We start from the raw sequence: 27,258 nt of genomic DNA, 5'->3' as shown, positions 1-27,258 counted from the left end.
TTGAAATGCAGAATCTAGCCCAAAGCAATAACAGTAGAGATTTCTTCTATCTCAGTAAAGCTATCCGTGGGCCCTCAACTCAGAGAAGACTAAAGATTGCCCTCAGCACCTCAAGGATAATCTTTCCTTTAACTCCTGAAGTGAACACTTTTAGAAACACATGAAACATGTTGATGGAAATATTTTTGGTACTTTAGGTGAACTTCCTTCCCTTCAAGTAGTCATTTGATAGTTTAGGAACAACAAAACAGGTGGCTCAGATGGAATCTTAGATGAATCTCTCAAAGAAGAGGCCACAGAGTACCTGAACATACGCATATGCTTATTGCCTTAATTTGTAAAACTGAAATCAACTCTGCTGACGTACAAAATGCTTGAATCGTCACTGTCTTCAAAGAGGTAGTTGAGGCTCAGTGTGGCAGCTATCAAGGGATATCTGTTTTTTAACACGCGAGAGGTCGCGCCCGTTTCAGAACGCGAAAGGTCGCGCAAAGGCAAATTGCTCACGCTTAATATTTTAATAAGCTGGTATTTCCCTTTTGCAGTGAATGCTCTGATAAAAATATAAATATGTACCCTGTTTAACTGCCTTTCAACTAGTACTAACATAATTACCCAGTAAAAATATTTTCTCAATATAAAAAAATTAATAAAATTTTTGGCAAAATCTGGTAAAATTATGTGAGTTTTTAAAGAGCGCAGGAGATCGCACGTGAGCAAATTGCCTCAACGTTTGCATCTTTACATTTCGGTGAATGATTTGGTCACAATTCAAGATAAAACTACAGCACCACACTTCACTGCAAGCCACCATGAAGATCATGAACTGTACTTAAGAAACTTTCTTGGAAATGCAGTGATGTAAGAATGCAATACGCGAGGGGTCACATGAAGGCAATTTGCCTCTGCAGATGCGAGAGTGAAAGAAAACTTAAACTACAAGTGCGACAAACTGCCGCGGGCGCGACCTCTCGCATGTTAATAATGATGATAATGTTATTGATTTTACGTCCCACTAACTTCTTATATGGTTTTTAGAGACATGGAGGTGCCAGAATCACAGTCTAATATACACAGTCACGAATCGCCTTAGTGATGAAATGGCATCCTGGTGACAGATGGAACAATGCCAACACTCGCAGTGGCCAGCAAGCTATAACTGTCAGGAACAATTTTCTACCCAACAGCTGATTGCACCTTCCCATGCAAATTATAAACTGTAACCACCTCAACAATTATATTAATCGTAAATTTTAAGGAAACACGTTGATACACTAGACTGCTAATTGCTACAGCTTGGTAATAATACTGAAGGAAAACAACAAGAAGGAACAACTGATCACACCACTGTAGTTAAGGTCTTAGTCATTTTCAATATCCTTTTATTGAACTGAATTTGGTAATTTCACGTAAATCAAAAAAGTGGTAATCAACTAAAAAACAATTCAAATAATACTGAAATGTATCAGCAATCTAAATTACTGAATTTTAAGTACTTTGAGGTTTTTTATTCTATGGCACTGAAAATTATCATTGCAAAATTTCACAATGCAATCTAATCTTAGTTTCACAAATGTGTGCGTGCATATGATAAGGGGACCACAGGTCGGGTATTGAGGTAAAGGTACAGTCGTGTTCCATAATATGTAACTAATATCATGTAATTGACTTGAATGCCTCCGAAATAATTTTTTTTTTGCAGTTGTTTTACGTCGCACCGACACAGATAGGTCTTACGGCGACGATGGGACAGGAAAGAGCTAGGAGTGGGAAGGAAGCGGCCGTGTCCTTAATTAAGGTACAGCCCCAACATTTGCCTGGTGTGAAAATGGGAAACCACGGAAAACCATTTTAAGGGCTGCCGACAGTGGGGTTCGAACCTACTATCTCCCGAATACTGGATACTTGCCACACTTAAGCGACTGCAGCTATCGAGCTCGGTAGAAAGAAATTAAGGCCTTAAATTATCATGTAATGTTACAACATAAGATTTCATAAATTTTCAATAGAGCTGTTTAAAAATTTAGTTTTGTGACACAAATAACTTCTAAACTATTTTCATGTTCACCGGTATTCTGACATAGAATTTTTTAAACGAAAATTACCAGCAAATATTATTTACGGTCTAATATTTTTGTGGAGATCTCTCTATCAATGCTAAGTCTGTGAGGTTTTATGACTTGTAGAACGTCATTGAAGACAACTAATTGTAACACTACTGCACTTTACAAAAATGATCACAAACCTTAACCCTCTGTCGGTCACGCCGTATCCAGAAGGCGCCAGCGCTAGTTTTTTGCACCCTACTTCACAGCACATGCGTCTGGTGAACCTGCACTCACAGTATCTTCATAGCTCCCAGTGTCTTACAATACAGTTGAGAAGCTGTCATTGTTGATAACGTCAGTGTTGGGATACTGAACGTTGGCACCTACCGGGTGCCACGCGACCTAAACTTTCCGTGTTTTTAGTATGGCCGGTAACCGTCAGTTTTTTGATTTAAACAATCCTATTGACTTAAAATTAATGCACAGTTTACTTACTGATGATAATTTGACGAAGAGCAACAGAATAAAGAGGACAGTGATACTGACGATGAAGATCTTCCGGCTGAGAGCAGAGAAGACAACTCCCGATACCGAGGAAAGTGGAGCGGAAGATGAACCTCTTCTCAGGGACATCCTGTTTTATGCAGGGGAGGATGGAAACACAGAATGGGGTAAGCACCCTGAATCTAATCGTAGGAAGGAAACGCCCCCACATAATTTGCTCGCCAAACTGCCAGGAGATATTGGTGATGCACATCCCGTAAAAGATGAAGGTGAGTGTTGGAAATTGTTTATAACTGATGAAATGTTACATAATGTTGTTCGGTATACAAATCAGTATACAGAACACGTAAAAGGACATTTTCAAAGGGAAAGATGCAAAAGTGACTGGTATTATTGAAATTGAAATAAAGGCATTCTTAGGACTTTTATATTTGGCTGGTACTTTACATGCAAACAAAATAATCCTGGAGGACTTGTGGGGCACAGACGGTAATGGAGTGGAAAAATTCTGTCTAGTTATGAATTTGAGGCGTTTTAAATTTTTGCTTCGTTTTATTACAAGAGAGTATTACAAGTATTACAAGAGAGGAGTGTAAGAAGTTAGACAACTTGGCAGCTATCTGGGAAGTATTTCAATCATTTGTTGACAACTGTAAGAGGAACCCTTGAGGCGTTCATAACAATAGATAAAAAGCTTGAATCCTTTCGTGGAAGATGCCGGCTTAAGCAGTATATTGCGTCAAAACCAGCCAAATACGGGATAAAAATATATGCCCTAGTGGATGCAAAAAATTTCTATTGTCATAATTTTGAAATTCACCCTGGGAAACAGCCAGAGGGGCAGTTTCATATCAGTAAGAAACCATCAGATGTTAAGCAGTTGGCACAGCTTATCTATAACAGAGGTCGTAATGTTACGGCAGATGAATGGTTCTCAGACTTTGACTTGATAGTAGAAGAAGAGATTATCTTATGTCGGCACAATTAGAAAGAATACAAGATGTCTGCCAGCTGAGCTTACGAACGTGAAACAAAGGACAGTAAAGTCATCAATCTTCGGTTTCACTGAACATGCCACTGTAGTCTCCTATGTTCCTAAGAAAAACAGAATTGTCCTGCTCGTTTCCAGTCATAATTTAGATGACGACTCGATTGATGATGAAACTGCAGAAAATGCCAGACCTATAATTATGACATGCTACAACGGGACAAAGGATGGAGTAGATGTCGTGGATAAAATATGTGGGAGTTACAACGTAGACCGAAATACCACACGTTGGCCACTAGTTATTTTCTTTGCTGTGTTGAATGTAGCTGGCATAAACGCTCAAGTAGTGGCTGTTGGGAGCAGAATGAATGTCGGTAGGAGGAGACTGTTTCTGGGGAGCAAGACAAAGAAGCAATAGGCACTGAAACTACCCTTCCTCCACTTGCTGAAAAGAAACGATTTGACACTTGCCAGCTCGCTAAACCGAAGAGGATCACTAGAATGACAAGGCACAGCTGCAGGAAGTGTAAGAAACATTTCTGCCTGGAACGGGAAGAATGATTTGTCATGAATACTTCGAAAATCTGGACTTGGGAAAATAAAAGGAAAGATGAACATTTCATTCTGTATTTTTTTCTTTAGTTCTGTACTACATTGCTTCCGTTTTTACGTTATTATTACCTACTTCAAATTCTGTGAACAAGTTTACGCTATATTATGCTATAATTCTTATCGTTGAGTATATTATTGTGTGTGGAATAAGTACTGCCTAAGAGACATGACACTTGTAATGATTCTTGTAATGTTTGAAAGGAGATCTAACAACCTGTAGGGCTTCATTGTTGTTGTTAACAATGGAAATAAGAGTAAAGAGAATGTCAACATTATTTAACTCAATTATATCCAAACATGTCTACAGGGAATGTATTTTTAAAACTAATACACGGTTGCGCCTCCTAGATGCCGTGCGACTATCGTGTCGGTATCCCCTGCCTATCGTAAGAGGCTACTAAAAGGGGCCTCTAGGACTCTGAACATTGGAGCGTGGGTTGGCGACCACGGGGCCCTTACCTTAGTCCTGGCATTGCTTCCACTCACTTGTGTCGGGCTCCTTACTTTCATCTATCCTATCGGACCTTCCTTGGGTGTCTCTCATTCTTTTCTGACCCCGACAGTATTACAGCACTCGAGACCTAGGGAGTCTTTCATTTTCATGCCCTTAGTGGCCCTTGTCTTTTTTTGGCCAATATCTTAATTTTTCAAAGTGTCTGATCCCTTCCTTTTTTTTCCGTATGATTAGTGTTGTATAGAGGTTGGTTGCCTAGTTGTACTTTCTTTTAAAACAAAAATCACCACCACAACCACCCCACTGCTGATGCTAGGCCTAACATATATGCATTTAATTAAAAATAGTTTGCAAGTCATCCTCTGAATTGGCTAAAACAACAATGTTGACCGTATATTGGAGTTTCGTAACTGAGGCTGAGTATACTTTGTTCTTGGCTTGCAGACTGCAAAGATTAAAAAAAATCACCTTAAAACATATTTTATTCAACTCTTGGAAGAGGGCTTCCCTTGTAAAGATACAGTATAGTCCCACAAACATACAGAACATAGTTGAGAAATTACACATTCCTGCAGCAGATAGTTAGGAAGTATTCTTGAAAAACATGATTTCCAGAAAGGGATCGCAATAGGTTGGTCTGAGTGGCTAAGAAGGTGAGAGCATAGGCTTTCTGACCCCAAGTAAGCAGGTTTGATCCTGGCTCTGTGCAGGTTATTGGAGGGATGCTTGTGTATATCAGCCTTGGGTTGATATAATTGTAGGCACTTTAAAGAACTTTTTTTCTTTTTTGCTGTTTGTTTAACGTCGCACTAATACATCAAAGGTTTTTGGCGACGGAAAGGTGGGAGATTGGGAAGGTAGCGGCCGTGGCCTTCATTAAGGTACAGCCTGGCGTGAAAATGGGAAACCATGGAAAACCATCCTCAGGGATGCCGACAGTTGGGTTCGAACCCTCTATCTCCCGAATGCAAGCTCACAGCTGCGCGACCCTAACCGCAGGGCAAGAACTCCTTTAAAACAAAAATTCCGGCCACAGTCTAACATACACCGTCGCGAAGCACGGCTCATATTTTTCATCCGTTTGACTGCAGTGCTCCATGTGGCCAGTAAGCTACTGGTCTACTGGGATGTGTAAGTTGGTATAAGTTTTGTGAGATAAGAATGTGGTAATTCCATTAAAGATGTGTGTGGCACAATAAACTGCTCAATTACAAGAAGACACCAGAGCTATAATTCTTCAGGTTTTCTAAAGATCCTGTACAGTAAAACTATTATTGCAAGTTGTTTTACATCACACTGACACAGTTAGGTCCTATGGCGATGGTGGGATAGGAAAGGCCTAGGCGTAGGAAGGAAGCATCCATGGCCTTAATTAAGGTATAGCCTGGTGTGAAAATGGGAAACCACAGAAAACCATCTTCAGGGCTGCCAAAAGTGGGGTTCAAACCCACTATCTCCCGGATGCAAGATTACAGCTGCGCGCCCCAAAACGCACAACCAACTCGCCTGGTACAGTGTCGACATTAGAGCGCGACCGATGGAGGGTTAATGATCGTTAATCACAGCCAGCATAAGACAAGAATAATAATAATAATAATAATAATTTTGTGTGGCTATTTCTAGCCGAGTGCAGCCCTTGTAAGGCAGACCCTCCGATGAGGGTGGGCGACATCTGTCATGTGTAGGTAACTGCGTGTTATTGTGATGGAGGATAGTGTTATGTGTGGTGTGTGAGTTGCAGGGATGTTGGAAACAGCACAAACACCCAGCCCCCGGGCCATTGAAATTAACCAATGAACATTAAAATCCCTGACCCGGCCGGGAATCAAACCCAGGATCCTCTGAACCGAAGGCCAGTACGCTGACCATTCAGCCAACGAGTCGGACAGGTATATCACTTATTCACACTGAAGCCTGCGTTTTGGTCATAATTTATGCCCTTTCACGGTCTGGTCCCGGTGTCCTGCCTCTCCACAGTAGCTGCAGGTGGGTCGAGACCCCTTTGGGGAGAATTTTCTGGAAGTTGGTGGGTTTTCTCTTCCGAGTTTACTTGTATTTTTAGTCGTTACACTTGTTGAAGAAGATGATGATGGTGTAATTGTTGGCAGAGGAGGAGAAACAGAAGCAGAGCAATCTAACCACTTAAGGGGTGGCTTGAAAAGAAGTGAAATAGGCGTTGAAGTGTTTTTATTATGATACTTACCTATATAAATAAAATTGTAATGACCGTCTGTCTGTACATTGGCAAAATTTTTGTACAGTTATCCGTTTCAGGTTTAATAATGACCACCTGCATATATTTTAGCTTTCTTTTCCTGAACGTCCTAATTTTTACCCCTCCCTCAAAATAAAGATGGCGGCACAATCTGCCATATGAGCTAGAAAATTGAAATTTGGCAAAAATTAAAGGTTTTTGCCTGTAACCGATGGAAATATACCAAGATGTTTAAATTTTTTATCTTTTACTCCCTGGAGTGATCTACAACTTTGGTCCTATGACTTTTTGTCGTATCTCTATCCCTTATGCCATAGATTTGGCTGTGTTTCTCGATTGTACGTAAAATTTGCAGTTTTTACATATATAATTCATAGTTTCGAACACTTGTAGGAAGGACAAAATCGTCAAGTCTAGCATGAACATTGATCCTCCCAGTAGCCATATGTGAGCCAAATTCTATGTTTCTAGCTGTCACAGAAGTATCCGAAAAGTAATGCACTGTGTGACGTTACCCAAATTTCTCCCTATTCAAAGGTAATAACTCAATCTCACCCATATATAGAAGAGATATGAGAAAATGTCGTAGGATCAACCATTTAGACTGCTAAAAGAGGCGTCTTACGGTTCTATCCGTTTGTCGATATGACGTACCGTTTAGCAGCAGTTAATCTGGAAATGAAGATCTGCAATATTGTAAGCTGCATATACTTTCGTGTGTCTATCTATATATATATTCATTGAATTAGAATTGTAGCGATCTAGAAGGGGTGTGTGTGCCATTATAATGAATACTTCACAAATCGATAGTTACTGTAATAAATTGTAATAAATACTCCCCACATCAACTTTGACTGGCAGTAGGATACAGTCCTTCTCCAACTCCTGTGTAACTTGCATTAGTAAGGAAGGCCGACCATTGTAATGAATAATTCCTTTCTCGATTTGAATGGCAAAAGGCTAGGGACCATGCAATGTTCTTCAAAACTCCTCTACCCGATTGTGTCTGGAAGTAGAAAATGGGGCCTGTGATCGTACCGAAAACTCCCCAAATCGTTTGTGACCGTACAGTAGGCAAGGGGGCCTTCTATTATAATGAAAACTTCCCAATTCGATTGGGAATGGCAGTAGGCATGTGAGCCTGCCATTATCATCACAACTCCGCAACACACACTTCACATTTTAAACAACATAAGGCGACCTTCCCATGCTGTTTCTTCGATAACGCTAAGAGACATGCAGTTTTAAAGAATCTTATTCAGTAATTTACTTCGATATCCGTATACAATGTAGAATACCGTAGTGAAGCACGGGTTCCTTTGCTAGTTACTATCTAAACTGACAATCTATAAATGGCTTGAACTTCTTTGGTTGTGTATCATTTTGTTTGTATTTTATTATGTTGTTTGATTTGTAGTAAATATGGCAGTGTTTGCTTATGTTATTTTCACCTCAAAATTACTATATTTTATGGTGCCAAAACCCAGTAGTATATAGGGAGAAATTTGCTATGAAACTACAGCGCTAACAAGAAGTTTCAACTGGATTACTACACTAGCTGATATTGGGAAGCCACTACAGGGGAATTATGACTCAACGTTCATAAAAGGACTGGTAACTCATTATTCAACATTGCATTTGGCTGCAGAGTTTCACCTCCAGACGATATCACAAGATAAGTCTAGATTTTGATTTAGCAGTGTTATATGCATATGTTTTGACCCCTATAAACTCGAATTTTACTTCTTAGCGCTACAACACATTAGCAGTTTGCAATTGTTTTTTACTAGCTTATCAAATGACCTATTGTAGCTCCATCTAGTGAAAAGATTTAGCTCTAATGCAGTTCGCAAGTAGTCTCAGTCGAGAGACTATTGAAATCCCGACTCCAGCAGCCTCATTGCCATGCTCACCAGGCAGAGTTAACCGATTACACTGACAGATCGTATTACTTGTCTAGGTATTGTTACTTCTCTGTGCTTTCCTTTTACTGTTCTGTGACTTCTATTCCCAAGATAACTGACACTACACATGCAGATTCAAATGTTGCACTAAATAATTTGTAATGAAAATGAACAAGAAAATTAAAAATATGTCACTCGTTTTGTGCTGGAGATAAATACATTTACCAAGTACACTTTCCTAGGTGATCGTGAATACTACGGATATCAACTTCAGGATACTTTGGAGAAATCAACTGCTCTTGATCACACCATTCACTACATTCTTTTGGATCTGAAGACGAAACAGACACAGAACAGTGCAAAGGATACATCGACTTGGCAAAGCGCATGATTGAAGGAGCATCACGTATAATTGGGATCAAGTTAGCTGTCACAACAACAAATGTAAATACTACAGAGCCGCCTTCTGTTAACCAATATCAGTATCATACTCGCCTCAGCTACCTAAAGTCAAGCTTGAACCATTTTGTGGGGGAGACATTGAGACCTGTATTCATTCAGGGAACACTTGGAGTCTTTGATAGATGTGTTGAGGGAAAACATAAGCATCTGATTGAGGGAATTGCTGTGATAGCAGAGATGTATTAGTAAACTAAGAAGATTCTTTGGCTTGCTATGGTGACAACAGAATAATACAGGTGCAATTACAGTACCTGGAGGACATCTGACCTATCATCTCACCACTCCTGAAGCACTCGATACAGTAGTATATTCATCGATTGTCACTGACGCGCACAATTTATTTCTTATAGCGTACAAGCTCTTCGTGCTCTGGCAGAAGGCATCAATCTTCAAGCTAATGGAATTCTTGAGAGAAGTAGGTGGCACTATGATGACACAGATGATCCGTGGATTTACATTGACTAACATTCTCACAACAGCGACACTGCATGTTGGTGCAAAGAAAAATTGCTCAGTAAGAACGTACCAGAACCATTTTGTCTCTTCTGTGACTCTGGCAGACACTGGACACAAGACTGCAAGAAAGTTTTGGATGTTAACGAGACACTTGTGAAGCTGAAAAATACCAGCCATTGCTTTCTCTGCCATATTCATGGTCAGCCTGTGAGGGATTCCAGCCGGAAAGGCAAAGCACTCTGCACTTATTTGCAAAGCATCATACCAAAGGTCTGTTTGCTGTAAGCATTCATCTGCTAACACATTGACAAGACTGTCAACCATTACATCTGTTAACATGATAGATTTCCTTCCATCAGATTTTACTTAACCTACTGATTGACTGTATGCATATGGATTATTGGATCCAATGGTGAATTAAACTGAGGCGTTGCATTCTGGATTCTGGGAGTCATTCCAGCTATATCCTCGAATCACTAGGTAATGAGTTGAATCTGGAGGTTGTCAGTTGCCAAGACTCTAATGTTTGCACCTTTGAGTAGTCTCCAACCACTCCAAGGATATGTAAACTTGTAAAATTTTCCATGAAAATCCTGTGGACAAACTCAGCTACGAGTATTGCTGTGTTTGAGAGTATCCATACCTTATCAACTCAGTGCACTGTAGCTTGTAATGTCGATGGTTGTGATTATATCCTCAGATGCTGAAAGTACTCCCTATGAAGCAGCCACAATAGATATATCGCTGATTGTGTTGAAGTCTTCAAGTTCGATTTCCACAGAGCAGTTTGGACAGTGAAAGAGATGCTCAAGATCTTGAATTGTACCCGAATCTATTAACATTCTGTGTAAAACCCCATTTTAAAATTTTAGTCGTGGTTCTAGGCATTTCTGTTCTTATCCAGGCCAAGGTTGCAAAGTATGTGTGTGTGCTGTAGTTCCTTCTGTTGGCGGATTCCAATCGGATAGTGTGGTATGTTGCTGCCAGTATTATGCTGCCCTGGGGATATTAACGAAATTCCTCCATGTCCCGAGATGTTGTTATACTATTTGATGACCATAGAGAGGATGACGTTTGTCCACCTCTTGTTTGAGTTTCTCAGTTTCAGCTGCTACTTGCCATCAGATTAAAGGTGGAGCTATGCCAAAGTGTGGATTCTTGGTTTGGGACAGGCAGAAACTGCATGGCACGTATCATTCAAAGCAGTATCCACTTCCTCGGAGTAGACAGAGTTAACCCCCACAGGGCAAGCATACTTGGCTGTAGAGAGAGGAAGCGAACCCCACTATCGGCAGCCCTGAAGATGGTTTTCCGTGGTTTCCCATTTTCACACTAGGCAAATGCTGGGGCTGTACCTTAAGGCCACGGCCGCTTCCTTCCACTTCCTAGCCCTTCCCTGTCCCATCGTCGCCATAAGACCTATCTGAGTCGGTGCAACGTAAAGCAACTAGCAGAGAGAGGAAGTGCCAAAGCTGCAGTTGTTACAGTTTCTGGATGTGCTCCTCAGCTTGACTCTGGTAGCAAGCATTGTAAACTAATCCTGGCTCTGACCTTCATACTGATACAATGACAATGTGCTCTAAAAGTAAGGGACCGATCAAGCTGAACTCCAAGGTATTTGATAGCATGGGTGAACTCAAGTTGACTTCCTCCCAAGTAATGTGATGTTGGTGATTTTCAGCATGATTATGTAGATGGAAAAGTGTAACCTGTGTTTTTCTAGGATTTGGTTTAAGGTACTTTCCCCTTTAATACATGTATACTTGCCCCTTGAATACATGTTCCATTTGAGGCAGTTCTGCAGCCTATATTGTACCTCCCAAAGTGATTTGGATTGAGTTCCAAAACCAAGATTGTCAACAAATAGGAAATGCCTGATATTCAGTTCCATGGGTTGGTAGATAGTGCATATAAAGAGAATTGGTGTGCAAGAACACTTTTCTGGTTACTCCAATGACTTTTCTTTTATCTTCAATTATCACTTTGAATCTTCTGTTCAGCTTTGAAGAATTCTTATAAGTTTGAAGTCTTTTGCTATTTTAAATAGCATGTGCATGGGAACTTGATGGTTGATTGTATCGTAAGCAGCAGTCTGGTTGAAGTAAACAACGCCAGTTACAGGGCCTTCCTGAAATCCATCCTCAGTATACATAGTAAGGTTCAGCGCTTGGTCTGTGCGTGGTTGTCTTGGTCTGAAGCATGTTTGTTGATTAATTAGTTTACTGTCTACAAAAGGAGTCGTTCTGTTAGCCATAAGGCATTCAGATAGTTTAGAAAGGTAACTCTGGATGTAGTTTTTATTTTGTAGATAAAAATCTACAATACTTTGGTAGAAACACCTGTAAAAATAGTTACAAATTACTTTTTCACCTTTGATTTTCATTGTTTACATGGATCTACAGCACAAGAAATAAAATAATGGGTCTACCTTGATGCCCTCAGTAGGCCTATATGTCATTGATAAATTATAAGTAACAGACATGCAAGTAGTGAATGCTGGTGCAGACAGGTATCAATGGCAGGAGAGTACTTGGAATGAGGAGATAAAGGCTAAGTTACAAAGGTATAAGGTGGCAGGGAGGGATTCCTTCAGGTATAACTGTAGTAAGAAGTTTGTCCTATGCAAACGACTTTGTCTACTGAAACTGTGCAATCTAATAGCCTACTACTTTAAAAAGGATGCAATGAATATGACGTGAAAATTAGTTGTTTCAAGACTTAAGTGTGGCAGTAGGGAAGACACCTAAAAGAGTACTGGTAATACAAAACTGGAACAGGTAGATAATTTCAAATAGGTATTTAGGATGTGTATCCTCCCAAGATGGCAGTATAGTAAGCAACATTGAATATAGATGCAGTAAGCCTAATGCAATGAGCTTGCAGTTGCAATCAACAGTATTCTGTAAGAAGGCAATCAGCTCCTGGACAAAACTACTCACGTCTTTACACTGGTCTGGTTTCAGACCACCTGTGCTGTACAAACCTAGTGCAGTGAGTTTGCAGTTGCGATCAACAGTATACTGTAAGAAGGAAGTCAGCTCTTGGACAGAACTATCAATACGCCGGTCTGGTTTCAGACCACCTGTGCTGTACAACTGCTTACTACATACACACAGAAAGGACCTATTACCTGTAATTCAAAATACTCCTTTTCTGTAAACCATACATGTTCTACCACATAAAATACACAAATTAGGATGTTGTAATAATGCTAATAATGAATTAAAATTGGAGTTAAGGTTACTTTCCCATCACGTGCTAGTACACATAACTCACTGAGGATTCCAATAAATATTGATAGATAAGTATAAGGAAAACTGATTTAATTTTAAAAGTAGAATATTTCTCAAGGGCATAAATTTTATTAGATTCTTTCTTGGTCTAACATTGTACACAACAGTTCCTGAATTTTAATTCTGAAAACCCTTCGAACTAGTTCACTCATTCTTTCCCTATCATCATGAAGACACTAGAAATAACATTGATTATGTTTTCTTTTCACTTTTCAGTAGGTATCTTTTCCAAATATTTACTTAACACATCACTGTCACTTTCACATTTCTGTTTCTTTTATTTTTGACTGCTGGCAGAGTTGTTTGTAGAAGCAGAAGTCATTGGACTGGAAGCTGAAGTCCCTTCAATAATTTCTGAACTGCAGGAGTTAGACCCCTCCAACACAAATTATTTCTGCCTCCTCCTCCTCTATTTCAGTTTGGTGAAAAGGCTCTCATACTCCAGGTGCCACTTCCACAGATGTTTGTTATAGAACTGAAAAAACTGAACAACATATTAATGCAATTCTTCTAAATTGGAGCTACATTTTAGTTTGCACACAAGCCTTCTTTGTTAGTTTCAATAATTATTTTAGTAAGATGATTGTTGGGTTTGATTATATTACTTCCAGTTATATCTGATACATTAATGAACAGATGGATACAACTTTTGGCCTACAGACTGAATCTTCCCCTCACTCTTTCACAACTAGAACACTGGTCTGTAGTATAGGGCCTAGGCCTACTACTAAAAGTAAATATTAGAGAATTGTACCTTCTTCCAGCAGTAAATGGTTCCAGAAAGCTGAGGGCACTGAAGTAGACCCATTTTCTTGTTTTCTATACAGCAGAACCTGGGAGGAGAGGGAGGATGTTATTTCTCAGTCCTCAGAATTTGCCATATTTTGGCACAACTTTTCCCTGAAACAATGAATTAGAATATTGTGACAAAGAAAATATACATATAGTAGCCCTACTTATGGCATAGGCTTATTTGTCATTAAAGCGAACAATGGTATTCATTTCATTAGGCAAGAGATAGAGGATAGGAAATCACTGTTTATGTTTTCCAAACATTTCTTGAATTAAGTTACAAGAATGATAATTACTACTTCTCCTAGTGTAACTTTGTTTACTAATCTATTCCGTATAATATACTTTATCAATAATTAATCTAAGATAACACTACTCATAAGATAATCATAATAAATCTAATAATTACTTACCAGTTTTCGTGCCAATTCTCGACGCTATAGAATACCATACAAAATTCACGGTCTCCCTATTACTATATCCAGGGAGTCTAGGATTATGCACCACTTTGTTTGCATACACTAGGCAAATTAACATTTCAATTTCATCAACAGACCACTATGTTACGTCCGCCATTATCGAATGACTGCGACTGAAAAACGGATACGTTTGTTTTCACAAACCAGTCGATCTTCATCGCTCGTAGTTGATCGCTGATGATCGATGCTGTGCGACTAGTGCTACTGCCCTCTGTAGGTTTGTTTCCTTAGTCGGTTGATCGCAGTCGTTTGATCGATCCTGTGTGACATCCCCTTTATGGTGTGATGATGTAACAGCCCCAGGTTTTTTCCGGGCAGCAATGACAATGAGACGATTCTATTTACTCCTTAGAGCTCTTAGATTTGACGATTTAGACACACATGAACACAGAAAAATGACTGACAATTTGGCACCAATAAGATGCGCTTTTGAAGAGTTTGTGACTAAATGTAAAAGCCATTACCAGATAAGGGAATACACAACGATCGATGAAATGCTGGAACCTTTTCGAGGTTGCTGCAAATTTAGACAGTACATGGCCAAGAAACCTGCCTAGTATGGCATAAAAATCTATGCATTAATAGATTCCAGAGTGTTTTATACTAGTAATGTGGAGATCTACGCAGGTAAACAACCAGAAGAACATTTCCAAATTGACAACAAACTAAGCAGCGTGGTCAAACGACTCGTAACACCAATTGTCAACACTGGTCGCAATGTGACAATGGATAATTATTTTTCTTCTGTTGAGCTGGGAGAAGTCCTTCTGAAGAACCAGAGACTAACTATAACAGGAACTCTAAGAAAAAATAAGCCTCAGATCCTGTCTGAGTTGTTACATGTGAAAGAGAGACCCCCCCCCCCCCATCCAGCAGTATGTTTGCCTATGGCGAAAAATGCCTTTTGACATCTTACATGCCAAAACCAAGGAGAATCGTCCTAATCCTTTGTGCTATGCTCAACACCGATGCTATTGACGAAGAATCAGGCGATGCCAACAAACTTGAAGTTGTAACATTTTATAACTTGACAAAAGGGGGTGTTGCTGTAGTAGATGGGATGCAGGCTACATATTCAGTGTCACGAATCAGTAACAGATGGCCACTAAGTATTTTTCACACTAATGAATGTAGGATCCATAAACAGCTACATCATTTTCAAACTGGATCATCGTGCCTATCTGAAGAACTTAGCAATGGAACTTGTGAAACCCCATCTAGTTACAAGGGCTTGTATTCCAAATTTGTCACTAACACTTGTTCGGCAGATCAAGCGCATTGCTGGCATGACTGAGGAGTGAAGTATTCCACTTCCTGTGGAAGGAAAATGCGGTTTGTGCCCAAGAAGGAAAAATCGGTGGACAAAGAAAACTTGTTCCAATTGCCGGCTGCCAGTCTGCAATGAACACACAAGTTTCATGTGTGTATGATGCGCAGGACTGGCAGTGGAAAGTGATAACGAAAGTTGTAAGTGAAGCAATACTAAGTGATGACTCTAGTTAGCCTATTATTCTCTTGACAGTTTTAAGTTAACCCATAAATAACGAGAACATGTCACAAATTACCATAGGTATATAACTCCTATTTGTAATTTTCAGTGTTCTTTATAACCATTTGAGGTTTATTCTGATGTTCATTTAATGTGTTAATACATTTACGCTTGAAATCGGTTGGTATTTATTATGTAAACACGTCATATAGGCCTACTGTGAGCATTTTGCTCAATGCGCGCCCATCCTAGTGACCACTGGTGGGTTAAAGAGACTTGAGGATGCTCCGTATTGAGAAAAATAGCTGCTCTGCTAAACAATGTATCCCATGATATGCCACAGGGAGGCCTTTCTCACATATCCCCTCATAATGTTAACATGCTAGCCCAGACTTGCAAACTACAATTGGCTGATCCAAAAAGTGAATCAGGGGAACCGTTTCCCATCAAGATTCTTAGTGGTGGAGATCATTATTGGAAGATTGTGAAGTGTACATCACCAATGTGCACCTCGATATCTATGGTACTAGTACCAACCCTGTTTGGATGGATGTTTACTGGAAATCAATCAGGCATCACTTCAAATTCTGCATTGATAAAACTACAGTACATTCACCTAAACCTATGAACGTACCTGCTGTGGATATTTGTTCTCAGCTGCATCGGACCATCTTAGCGTCCTGGGAATCTGAGTGGCTAGCTATTTGAACTCCTAACAAGCTGAGAGCTATTAAGAAGACAACTTCCATGTGGTGGTCCTCTTTCTGGCCTTATGGAGAGAGGCCATAGTTTTGTGTATGCTGAGGATAGGTCATTGAAGATCTACGCACTCTTACCACCTAAAGAGGGAAGACCTCTTATTGTGTTCTTCTAGTGCCGAATTCACCATGTCCCACATCCTCACAGAGCACGTGGATCTCTGTGATCTGAGGTAGAATCTTGGCCTGCAGGAAACACTCCTTACGCTGGCTGATTTTGTCCTTTACTTCATGTGTGAGAGGGGATTATTAGCATATACATAAGTGCATATAAATTTCAAGTGTCAGTTACTCAGGGTACTTGTGTTCCCTTATGATGTGTTTGTGTTGTTTTCAAATACAATATTAAAAAAAAAAAAATCATTTTCAAATTCCCTCATTTACTGAATTATTTTATTTAAATTAAATTTTTATTTCCACTTAATTTGTTAAGAGAGGATGGTTGCCTAGTTGTACTTCCTCTTAAAACAAAAGTCACCACCATCACCATGGTGGTCTTTTAGTTTTCTCCTGAGTGGGTTGCTTTCTTGTATATCTTCATAAGTGATGCCCATCTCCTGTAGGTCCCTTTTCACCTCCTTGAACCAAGTTGATTGGGTCTTCCTGTCTTTGAAATAGATAATCATGTGTGTTTCATTCTTAGCAAGTGACCATAACATGCAATTCTCCTTCTCTGCATGACATCAGAGATCTTCTGGACATGAGTATACAGCTCATGGTTATACCAACGTCTGTATTCATCTTTGTCTTTAATTGGGCCAAAAATTTTCCTTAAGATCTTTCTTTCTTTCTTTCTTTCTTTCTTTGTTTTCCAATTTTTCTGTCAGGGCTTTCTTGTTCATAGCAAGGCATTCTGCTGCATACAAATTCTCTGGTCTTATGACATTGCAAAATGTCTAAGTTTTGTTTTTAAGGATAATGACTTTTTGTTATACATGTCTTTCGTCACTTGATAAGCCATTTCTATTTTATTCATGTGTGACGTGAAAGCTTCTTTTTCACAGATGTTTGGTTCTATCCACTCGCCAAGACATTTAAACTTATGTCTTTTTGATTGCCCCCTGGGTTTTCTTTTGGCTCTGTTGGTGCTGCTTGATGTTAATTATGAATTGCATTTTCTCTAAAGAGATCTGGAGGCCTGCTTTTTCCACCTCTGTTTTGAGGGGGTTAGTTTGCTTTGTTGTCATGTCTAAAGAATCAGAGAAAATTGCTAGATCATCTGCAAAAGCTAGGCAATGAGTTGAAAGGTTCATTTTCTTGTAACCTAATCTCACACCATTTTGGAGCCCATCATTGTTAATTTCTTTGCACCACTCGCGGATTACTTTTTTCAAGGACGTAATTGAAGAGCAAGGGCGAGAGCCCTTCTCCCTGCCTAACTTCTGTCTTTATCTTGAAAGCGTTTGAAATTTCTCTTCTGAACTCAACTCTGGAGGTTCGATGATTGCTCTGGTTTTGTTATCCACGCCATATTCTTTTAGGACTTGAATGAGTGTGATTCTATCAATCAGTTCATAGGCCTTGAAGTCAACGAAGGTCACCACAAATTTCTTGTTCCTTAATTTCAGGTGTGAGAGGATAGATTTTAGATTCATAATTTGCTCAGCACATGAGCGATCTCTCCTGAACCCTCCTTGGTTCTCTCCCAGTTGTGGATCAAGTTGTTGTTCTGCCCTAATCTGCAGAGCTTTTGAGAGAATTTTGTAAGATACCAGTAAGAGGGAAATGCCACGGTAATTGATAACATCAGTTTTGTCCCCTTTCTTAGGCAGGGGTGAATCAAGGCAGAAGTCCAGTCATGTGGAAGTTTCTCAGTTTCCCACATCTTGTTGATGATGTCACTCAATTTATCAATCATATTGTCACCAGCATACTTCTACAATTTAGCAGTTATTGAGTCCTCACCTGGTGCCTTGTTATTCCTGAGGGACTGGATAATCTGTTTGATTTCTTCTTTTGTTGGAGAGGAGGAATCTGGGTGGGCGTGTGTGTTACCTTCAAATGAGAAAGTGGATATTGGAATTTCACAACTGAGAAGAGATTCAAAGTACTTTGCTAGAATCTGGCAATTATCTTTGTCATTGTAAGCTAGTTTCCCATCCAAGTTTTTGAACTGTAAGCTTGTTGGATTATACTTGTTTAGATTGCGCTTGAAGGTTCTGTAAAAGTCCCGTGGAAGTCTTGTTCAATCTGTGTTAGTTCATTCTTGTTGTAGGCACGTTTTACATTGCGAATAGTATTGTCTCTCGTTCACGAAGTTTTCCATCTTGGTTCTTTTCTGAATTCCATTTATGCCAGGCGAGTTGTCTTTGTTTTACCACTGAGTCACATTTATCATTCCACCAAGCATGTTTCTTTGACTTCATTAGTGGGACTCTTTCCTTTCGCATTATAACCAAGGTCTGTTGTAGCTCTTCCCAGTTCAGGGGATTCAGGAATTCTAGTTTCTTTGTAAATTCAGGACACAAGCATAGTTTTTCAGTATCAAATCGATTGATCTTCAAGTGGACCTATCTGGTGTTTCTCGGAATCAGTTTAACTTTGATTTCGGATAGTGATCTGAATCTAGATTGGCATTCCTTAGAACCTTCACATTCTGTATCTCTCTTTGAGCTTTATGGGAGCCTGCGGCGTCAATTTGAAACTCCTCGAGATTGGGATTTGGAGATGCCCAAGTCTTCTGCTTCCCAGGCAGGTGTTTGAAAGCTGTAGATTTCATAACCAACTTGAAGGCCTTACATACTCCACAAGTCTTTCTCCATTGCCGTTTGTTGTCTGGTGCGCCGGGTAGTTTCCGATAACGTTTTGGGGCGTGTTTGTCTGGGATCCTACAGAGAATGTCTTCAAGATCTTCTCGGAATTTATCTGTTCCCTTTGGGTCTCTCCTATTCACTTGATTGGTGCATGAACATTCACAATAGTGTACACTTTATTTGTGCTCCGGAAGGAGAGTGTTGGAACTCGGCTACTAGGTGAAGTTAATGATTGAATCCAGAATCTTCCTACTGACTCTAAAACTTATGCCAAGGTGGGGAACAGTTTTTAGAACGTGTTTACCAGTTTTTCCTCGAAAGATTTTGTAACCCTGTGACTCAAAGACTTGTTCATCAAGAATCTTGTTTCTTGAATTGCTGCAATCAATATTTGGTGGTGGAATAAAGTATCAATTAGTTGTTTCAATTTGTCAATCTTCTGAAGGGAATTTTTAAATTTTTAAACAGCAGAGATATTCCAGCGTTTGTGTTGGATCATTCCTGGAGTCTCCAATACCTCCAAGCATGTCGGTGCAGGCTCCCCAGAATCCGAAGGCCTGTATGCTTTGCTCAAGGTGAAGGTTGATTGGTTACCACCTGGGGTAGTAGTTTCTGCTGAATTTTTCTCCATGCCTTAGGAAGTTGTGTAACTGTACATTGGGGGCAGTGATATTTTGCTGTGACCAAAATACTATCAAAGTGGTGAGCCTGAAAACTTTTTTTTTTTTTTTTTTTGTGGCTAAGAGCAGGCATTTTGTCCTACCTTAAATAGGTATGGTTTTCCCGCCAATACTCCTGTGGCTGATTGCAATGGTTACCCACTAAGCGATGGGGTCGCCACATCCCTACGTCATTATGAATTATCATCATCTTATTTATAATAATAATAACAATGTTGTTTTGTAATGTGATGCAATGTGATCTGTCATAGCATAATTAAGTTAAAATGAGCACCAGAAAAATTTGCAAAATATGACTTATTCTTTCTTTAGGTGGGTCCAAGCACCTAGTCCTGAAAAAGTGATGCGAGAAAAATTGTCTGGGGTGGAAGAAATATGCACAGATGATCTCATGACTACAGTGTCATCGAAAGTGAGTCAACGTGAATGGTCATTCACACTGCGGACTCACCATCCTTTGCGAGCCGTAGCGCTTCTTCAAGATGCCCATCGGAATCACTTCTTTCTCAAGTAAGTAGACAGTTATGAGTTCCAGAGTTGGAAGAATATTGTTTGTTAGTCATGACATCTCTCTGTTGTAAGTTCCTTTGTGTAATGTACCATGGATAATGTGAGCAGATATAACAATACTCGTAAATTCACAGTAATTAGATGAATTCAATGCATGGCAACAGGGATTTATTTTTAACTTCTGCTGCAGAAACTATAACTTTCTGTAGCAAAATTGTTCTTTGGGAACAGACTCCGTAGCAAAATATAAAAAAAATCCGAAAATTTACTGTGTGTGTATTGATGGAAGATTTTTCTTAGATTGTTTGATTTGCTCAAAGTATGTGTGAAGACAATAATATTAAATCCTTCAGGAGTCAATGTAAGCATTACGTGAATCATGTAGCTGTTTACATGTAATGATTAATTATGGTTATCATGAACTTCTTGTTTCAGATATGATTTGGTTTAATTAAAGGATCTGGTATTTGTAAAATATTATGCAATTGACAACATAACTAATGGTCACTACTGGCATGATATCCTGGTGGCATTGTCACTGAATTCTTACCAAGGCAGCCGTTTTTTAAAATCCTGGCCACTGCAAGTGGTTTTTTTTGAAACGAAAGTCACATTCTTGTGGTTTGGATTCCACGTACAATCATGATCACAATTTATGATTGATTAGGTTGCAGTAAGACCAACCAATTATAATGACCTAAGAAATTATTTTAAAAATGCATAGGTTTATGTGAAGTCAAAAAGAAATTAAGCACAATCACTGGGATTGAACTCTGAATAAAAACACTAGTTTAGAGGCCTTTTAAGTTCCCAGTCTGTTTTGAAGCTTTGACTGGACTAAAAGAAGAAAAAACTAGTTGAAGATGCTTGAACAGCCAAAAGTTGTTTGATAGTGGGGAATACGTTAGGATAAACCTTTTCAATTAAATTTTTTTTGCTGTTCTATTCAACAGCTTAAGCTGACATTTGTGATACCACAGATTCACAGGTTCTTGAAATGGTTGGGGTTGTGCCTGCAACTTCACTATCGGTGGTAGTAGAGAACTGGACATTTTCAGCTTGCAAAATCAAGTCCCAGTTTCTTCTGATCGTCACTTAGTTGCAGCAGTTCAGTGTTGCTGATTTGCTATGGATCATGCATGTAATCAAGAAAACAAAGCAAAAGTTAAAGCCATGTTCTGTTTATTTACAAATTTCGTCGTAATAAATTTAATCTTGGGGTCACATCAGTTGTGTGCTTTTAGTGGTTTCCAGAGGTACAGAGCATAAGCAGTGGAACATAAGTCTTTTTGTACTTTATATCCAGAGTTTCACAACAGGCTTCAAAACGAAAATAATATCTTTAACATTCCCCTTAAGCATAACATTGATAACTTTTGCTTGCACATTCCTACTGTCAGTTTTGTCTGTATTATCTTCACGGATTCTTGAAGTGTAGGCCAGCTGTTAATGCAATCATCCACACAGTCATCAACTAAACTGTTCCAGTGGGTTTCAGTTGGCATGATAAGTTTTGGAGCTCCTGATTATACAGAGCATTTGTAGAATGATTGTTTCAAAGATATGTAAGAACAATGAGAACATGTTCCTTCAGTTTTTTAAACTGACAGTCATTAGCTAAGAGATTCAAGAGATGTGCTGAACAGCCTTAGGTTATAGATATTGATTCCCATAGGGAACCTGAAATATTTGTCCTGAATGAGTAAATTCATAATTCCAATATAAATGGTTCGTTATTGAAAATGATAAATTTTCCAGTCAACTGACTAACACACCTACCAGCCATTCTACTAGATACCATCTCTGCTAGGCTTTCAGATGTGTGTAGATTTCCTCATGTACCCACATCATCATCATCTTGAATACCTTCCAGCCTTTAGCTTGGTCTTTTGTTGATTCTGGAGGAATCGATTAATGATCGTGTGCCCTCGCTAATGCCAACCCTCTATGCCAACTGATGAAAGGCATAAATATTAAACATGCTAAGAAATGGAGAAAAAATATGCTGTTAAATTTAAGGCTAAGTTTGAACATAAAAATAAGTGAACAAGTGTTTTTCAGTTACACTTAATGAAATGAATAAAAAATAGTACATTTTAGAGACACCAACATAGTAAAGCATCAAGGAAAAACGTTCTTAGAAACATGAACTATGTACAATAGTATTAGCATAAAAATAATGTACGAAAATTGTCAAGAATTTGATTCAGAATAAAGAAACACATGTTTAAAAATACACAGAGTAAGTTAACGTTCACTTCATCAGTTGCGTGTAAGAAATGTTTAAAGTAGACTGCTTCTTCTTTCATTCCAAATTACACACAATAATATAGAGTTTGGTAGTGTAATTCATTACACTGTCATCTACGCCAAAAGCTAAAAGTTGACACCTAATGCTACACTATGTCCATAGCTTCTACCGCTGCCAAATGTGTTGTTACTGCTTTTACAAAAAAAATCAGCTGTTTATGAATTTCGTCTACAGTCTGCACTTCGCAGGTAGCAGCGATAGACAGATTTGACCATTTTCGGTCCTTGGTTGGTTCGTATTGACTAAGTTCATATAAATATACTACGGGTGATGGTTTGGTCCGCCCTATCAATATATTATTAAGTTCCTAAGTTTGTACAATTATTTCACTCGTACATGTTTCAGGAGTGCCCACTCCCTTCATCAGCAATTTCTATTTCATAAAGCAAGATTTCCCATATCTCCCACTTTTTAAACTGCGTTCCGGTAAATGTCAACAAAAATCTTGTTGGGCTCAGGGTTCGATCTTAGGTCCACTCTTGTTTGTGATATTTATTAATAATTTACCACATTATATGGGCAATAACATTAATTTTTTGGAGGTGATACAACTGTTTTTGGAATCTCGAAAAGATCTAACATCATTCAGCTATAGCTATACATAAAACATCGTCAGTATATATCCTTATTTTAACACGTGTACACACACAATATACATTTCTTGATAATATTTGTTATGCAACAGAACACTTTAAAACACTTATACAAAGTTCAGCTGGTTGATCTTATATAACACGTATTAAAACGTCAGCTGGTTTTCTTGGAAAAATTACATAAAGATGTTTCTTGCTACTGTTTTTTATGTTTATGTTTACTGTTGTAGCCCACTTTAAGTGTATTAAAAAGTCAACTGATTAACTACCAAAGTAAAATCTTCACCTTGTTGTTAGAACACTTGAATTATTAGACTAATTAAGATCTAAATGCCGTAATTGATTATATCTGGTCAAATGGAATCGTACTATGTTAGTGTTGGGCTGCAACTTTGACAAAGCAGATCGAACCTCCCATCATGTCCTTGAATTTGTGGCTAATATTTGCTCTTCTTATTCTAAAATGAGAAGAAACTATGTTAAACGGACTAAAATTAGTGCGAAAATTCTTTGTATGTGTGAAACTAAACCTATGTATATTGTCGGAGCAGAGGAAGCCTACTCACTCATCAGCCAAACACTTATTACCTATAGTTGCGGCAACCTGAGGTTACTAGCTGATAAGGGAGGGCTTTATCACGTAACCTTGACCACCTGGGAGGAGGGGAAGGGTAGGGGAACAGGAAACTAGAGTTGGTGTTTTATTTTTTTTTACATGTTGGTTGGCCAACTTGAATAACAGATTTTCTTCATTCAAATTTTCAGATTATCTATATTTTGTTTCTGTGCTAAGTAAGTTTCTAATTTCTCCAGGAAGTCCATGTATTTCCCTTTATTTGCCGAATGTATTAATTTCATGTCTTGTTCTATTCTGGTAAATGAATGATTATTTTTGTGCATATGTTCGCACATGCTAGATTGCGTGCCAAAAGCCTGGGTTAAATTCCAAACCTCTCTGCAGTGCTCATATGGAGTGAGGGCATATGACGCTGTTGATAGTGATTCGTTCGTCGGATGGGGCCGTTAAGCCTTGAGCAGACCCCTTGGTACTATTCGACAGGAGTAGGCTATGTGCCGGCTCCGGGTTTCACCCTCTCCCTACTATCATATATCACGTCATTCATTTCATCTCATTAACTCCTCTGATGAGGTTGACGTCAGATAGGGTATCCGGTCATAAAAACCTGCCATGACAGATTCATCTCACCTCATACCCGACCCCGTAGGGAAATGGGACAAGGGTTGGACAAACAACAACATATGTTCGCACATGGCCGAATATCTCACGTGCTTTTTGGTGTTTATATGTTCTTTATATCGAAGTACTATAATTCTTCCCGATTGTCCAATGTAATTTTGGTTACAGTTCTGACACGTCAGTGTATATACCCCTGATTTACTGAATTGACTCTCTCTATTAATGTTACTTGAATCCACAAAATTAATTTTATTATTATTATTAGTTTGGTATGCTATTTCATTGTTGAATTTCTTGAAAGTGTTCGACAGGTGGTATGAATGCCTATATTCCTATGTGTGAATACTGCGTGTTTTTTCTCTTCTTTCTGTTTTCCAAGAATAATTTCTTCAGTAACACTTTTTGCTATATTGTAAATTAATTTCATTTCTTTTTTGCGTCCTTCTGGAAGTGGAAAGTTTATCGCCCTATTGATTATATTTGTGCTGTCCTGGGTGATTACAATTGTTTCTAATTATTGTATTGGTTTGCATTGGCTTTCTGTGTATTTGGTATTCAAAGTGGTTATTCTGCCTGAAGATTGTTATATCAAGGTAATTTAAAGAATTGTTCTTTTCTGATTCAATCGTGAATTTAATGTATTTGTCCATGTTGTTTAAAATTTCCAGTAGTTCTGTTGGTTTTAATGTTTGTTCATTAATAATCACAAAAACATCGTCCACATATCTCATCCACAGCTCCAACCGTTGTTATTAGAACTAGAAACAATTCTAATCACCCAGGACAGCACAAGAAGGCCACTTTTTATAGTTTAATCAATAGGGCAATAAACATTCCAATTTCAGAAGGAGGACATAAAAAAGAAACAAGGTTAATTTGCGATGTAGCAAAAAGTAAAGGTTACTCAAGAAATGATGTCAGTAAAATAAAGAACAAAATCAGCAACAAACCAAAAACACTTCTTGGAGAACAAAAAGAAAAGAAAAAAATACTTAGTATTCACATATAGGAAAGAAGACAGGAGGGCATTGGATTAAAGAAATTCAAGAGGATCTCAAAACAGTTTGACTCAAAATTACAGATGCAGAGAACAAGAATAAAATTACCACCCTTCGTCTGAATCGCAAATTTTCAACTGAAATGATGCACAGAAGGCCTGTAGAGATTACAGACAAATTAAGAACACTGTGATCAGAACGAATGAAGAAGTACTGGGCAGATAAGAAGAATCAAATGGTACAATCTTCAAAGAAAAAGTGTAAATGGAAGACTCAAGTGGTCCAGTGTGGCCAATAAAGTTAATAATAATAATAATAATAATAATGATCTCTGTTGTCTGTTAGGTCATCAGCCCAGAGGCTGGTTGGATCCTCAAATAGCACCACCAAAAATTATGCGGTTATAAGGTAACCGCAAAAACCAATGGCAGCACCAAAATGAGGTGTACTAGGCAAGATGAGGAGTGAGGTAGTTTGCCATTGCTTTCCTCACTGGGTCAGAAAGTGCTATTGCAGCATGACCGACCCTATGAGCAACACCTTTCATAACATTCAGATGCACTAGTCGTGCTCTGAATGTCATTACTCAGCACCACCCATACCCCAGCAGCTTCTATATTGTCACAGCCATGGATGAGACTGGGACTTCGGTGAAATCTACACTTTACTCTGGCCTGTGCCAAGAGATGGATACAAAAGTACTGTATCCATCAAGAAATGGCAACAGGCAAAATAATAATAATAATAATAATAATAATAATAATAATAATAATAATAATAATAATAATAATAATTCATACAATATGTCCAGCACTTGCAAGAAATTCAGTATTGAAATAGCATACCAAACTAATAATATATTTTTTTTTTCAGATTCAAGTAACATTAATAAAAAATAGTCAATTCAGTAAATCAGGAGCATATGCACTGACGTGTCCGAATTGTAACCAAAATTACATTGGACAATCGGGAAGAATTATAGCAGTTAGATATAAAGAACATAAGCACCAAAAAAGCACGCAAGATTTTCGGCCATGTGCGGACATATGCTCGAAAATAATTCATTTACCAGCATAGAACAAGACATGAAATGAATACATTCGGGATGTCCTGGAGAAATTAGAAATTTTCTTAGCACAGAAACAACATGTAGAATGAAAATTTGAATGAAGAAAATCCATTAATTAAGTCGGTCAACCAATATGTAAAAAGAAAGAAGTGAATAAATAGATGACGTCAATTCTAGTTTCTCATTGCCCTACCCCTCCCCTCCTCCCAGGTGGTCAAGGTTACATGATAAACCCTTCCCTTATCTGCTAGCAGCCTCAGGTTGCCGCAACCATAAGTAGTAAGTGTTTGGTTGGTGACCGAGTAGGCTTCCTCCGCTCCGACAATATACTGTGCCATTTAATTTGATTTGCGACCTTTACCGGCATCTCTGTCTTATGTTATTGGAGTATTAACTGAGTATTCACATATTTAAATATTGCTCCGGCCACAAAAATTCTAAGCATCGGGTCGCAAGTCATACAAAGATTCCAAACTGGAATAGTATTTATGAACATAAGTTCTAACATATGGCATATAATCATTTCTAAGGGTAAAAATTCGCTTCGTTGTTCCCATATGCATTAAATAAATCGCGGATTCCGTTGAAGAGTCGCCGACCGTTGAAACATTCATACCATATCCTTATGTCAAAAGAAATTATCCGAACCTCACCTAATATTCAGCGTAAGCTAACTCAACAATTCCGTATAC

At 38.6% G+C, this 27,258-nt stretch overlaps 1 protein-coding gene across 2 annotated transcripts in view; it reads left to right on the top strand.

Annotated features, from left to right (window-relative positions):
- Window positions 1-27,258, top strand: part of Helz (Helicase with zinc finger) — a 454,315-nt gene that overhangs the window by 24,071 nt on the left and 402,986 nt on the right. For both annotated transcript variants that reach the window (XM_068225301.1, XM_067136674.2), the window contains exon 4: window positions 20,200-20,397. In XM_068225301.1, coding sequence (XP_068081402.1) covers window positions 20,200-20,397 — 198 coding nt within the window. The remainder of the gene's footprint in view (window positions 1-20,199; window positions 20,398-27,258) is intronic.

This window comes from Anabrus simplex, chromosome 1, assembly GCF_040414725.1.
Source record: "Anabrus simplex isolate iqAnaSimp1 chromosome 1, ASM4041472v1, whole genome shotgun sequence".
In the NCBI taxonomy this organism is placed as follows: Eukaryota; Metazoa; Arthropoda; class Insecta; order Orthoptera; family Tettigoniidae; genus Anabrus; species Anabrus simplex.
This window is presented reverse-complemented; position numbering and strand designations above follow the sequence as displayed.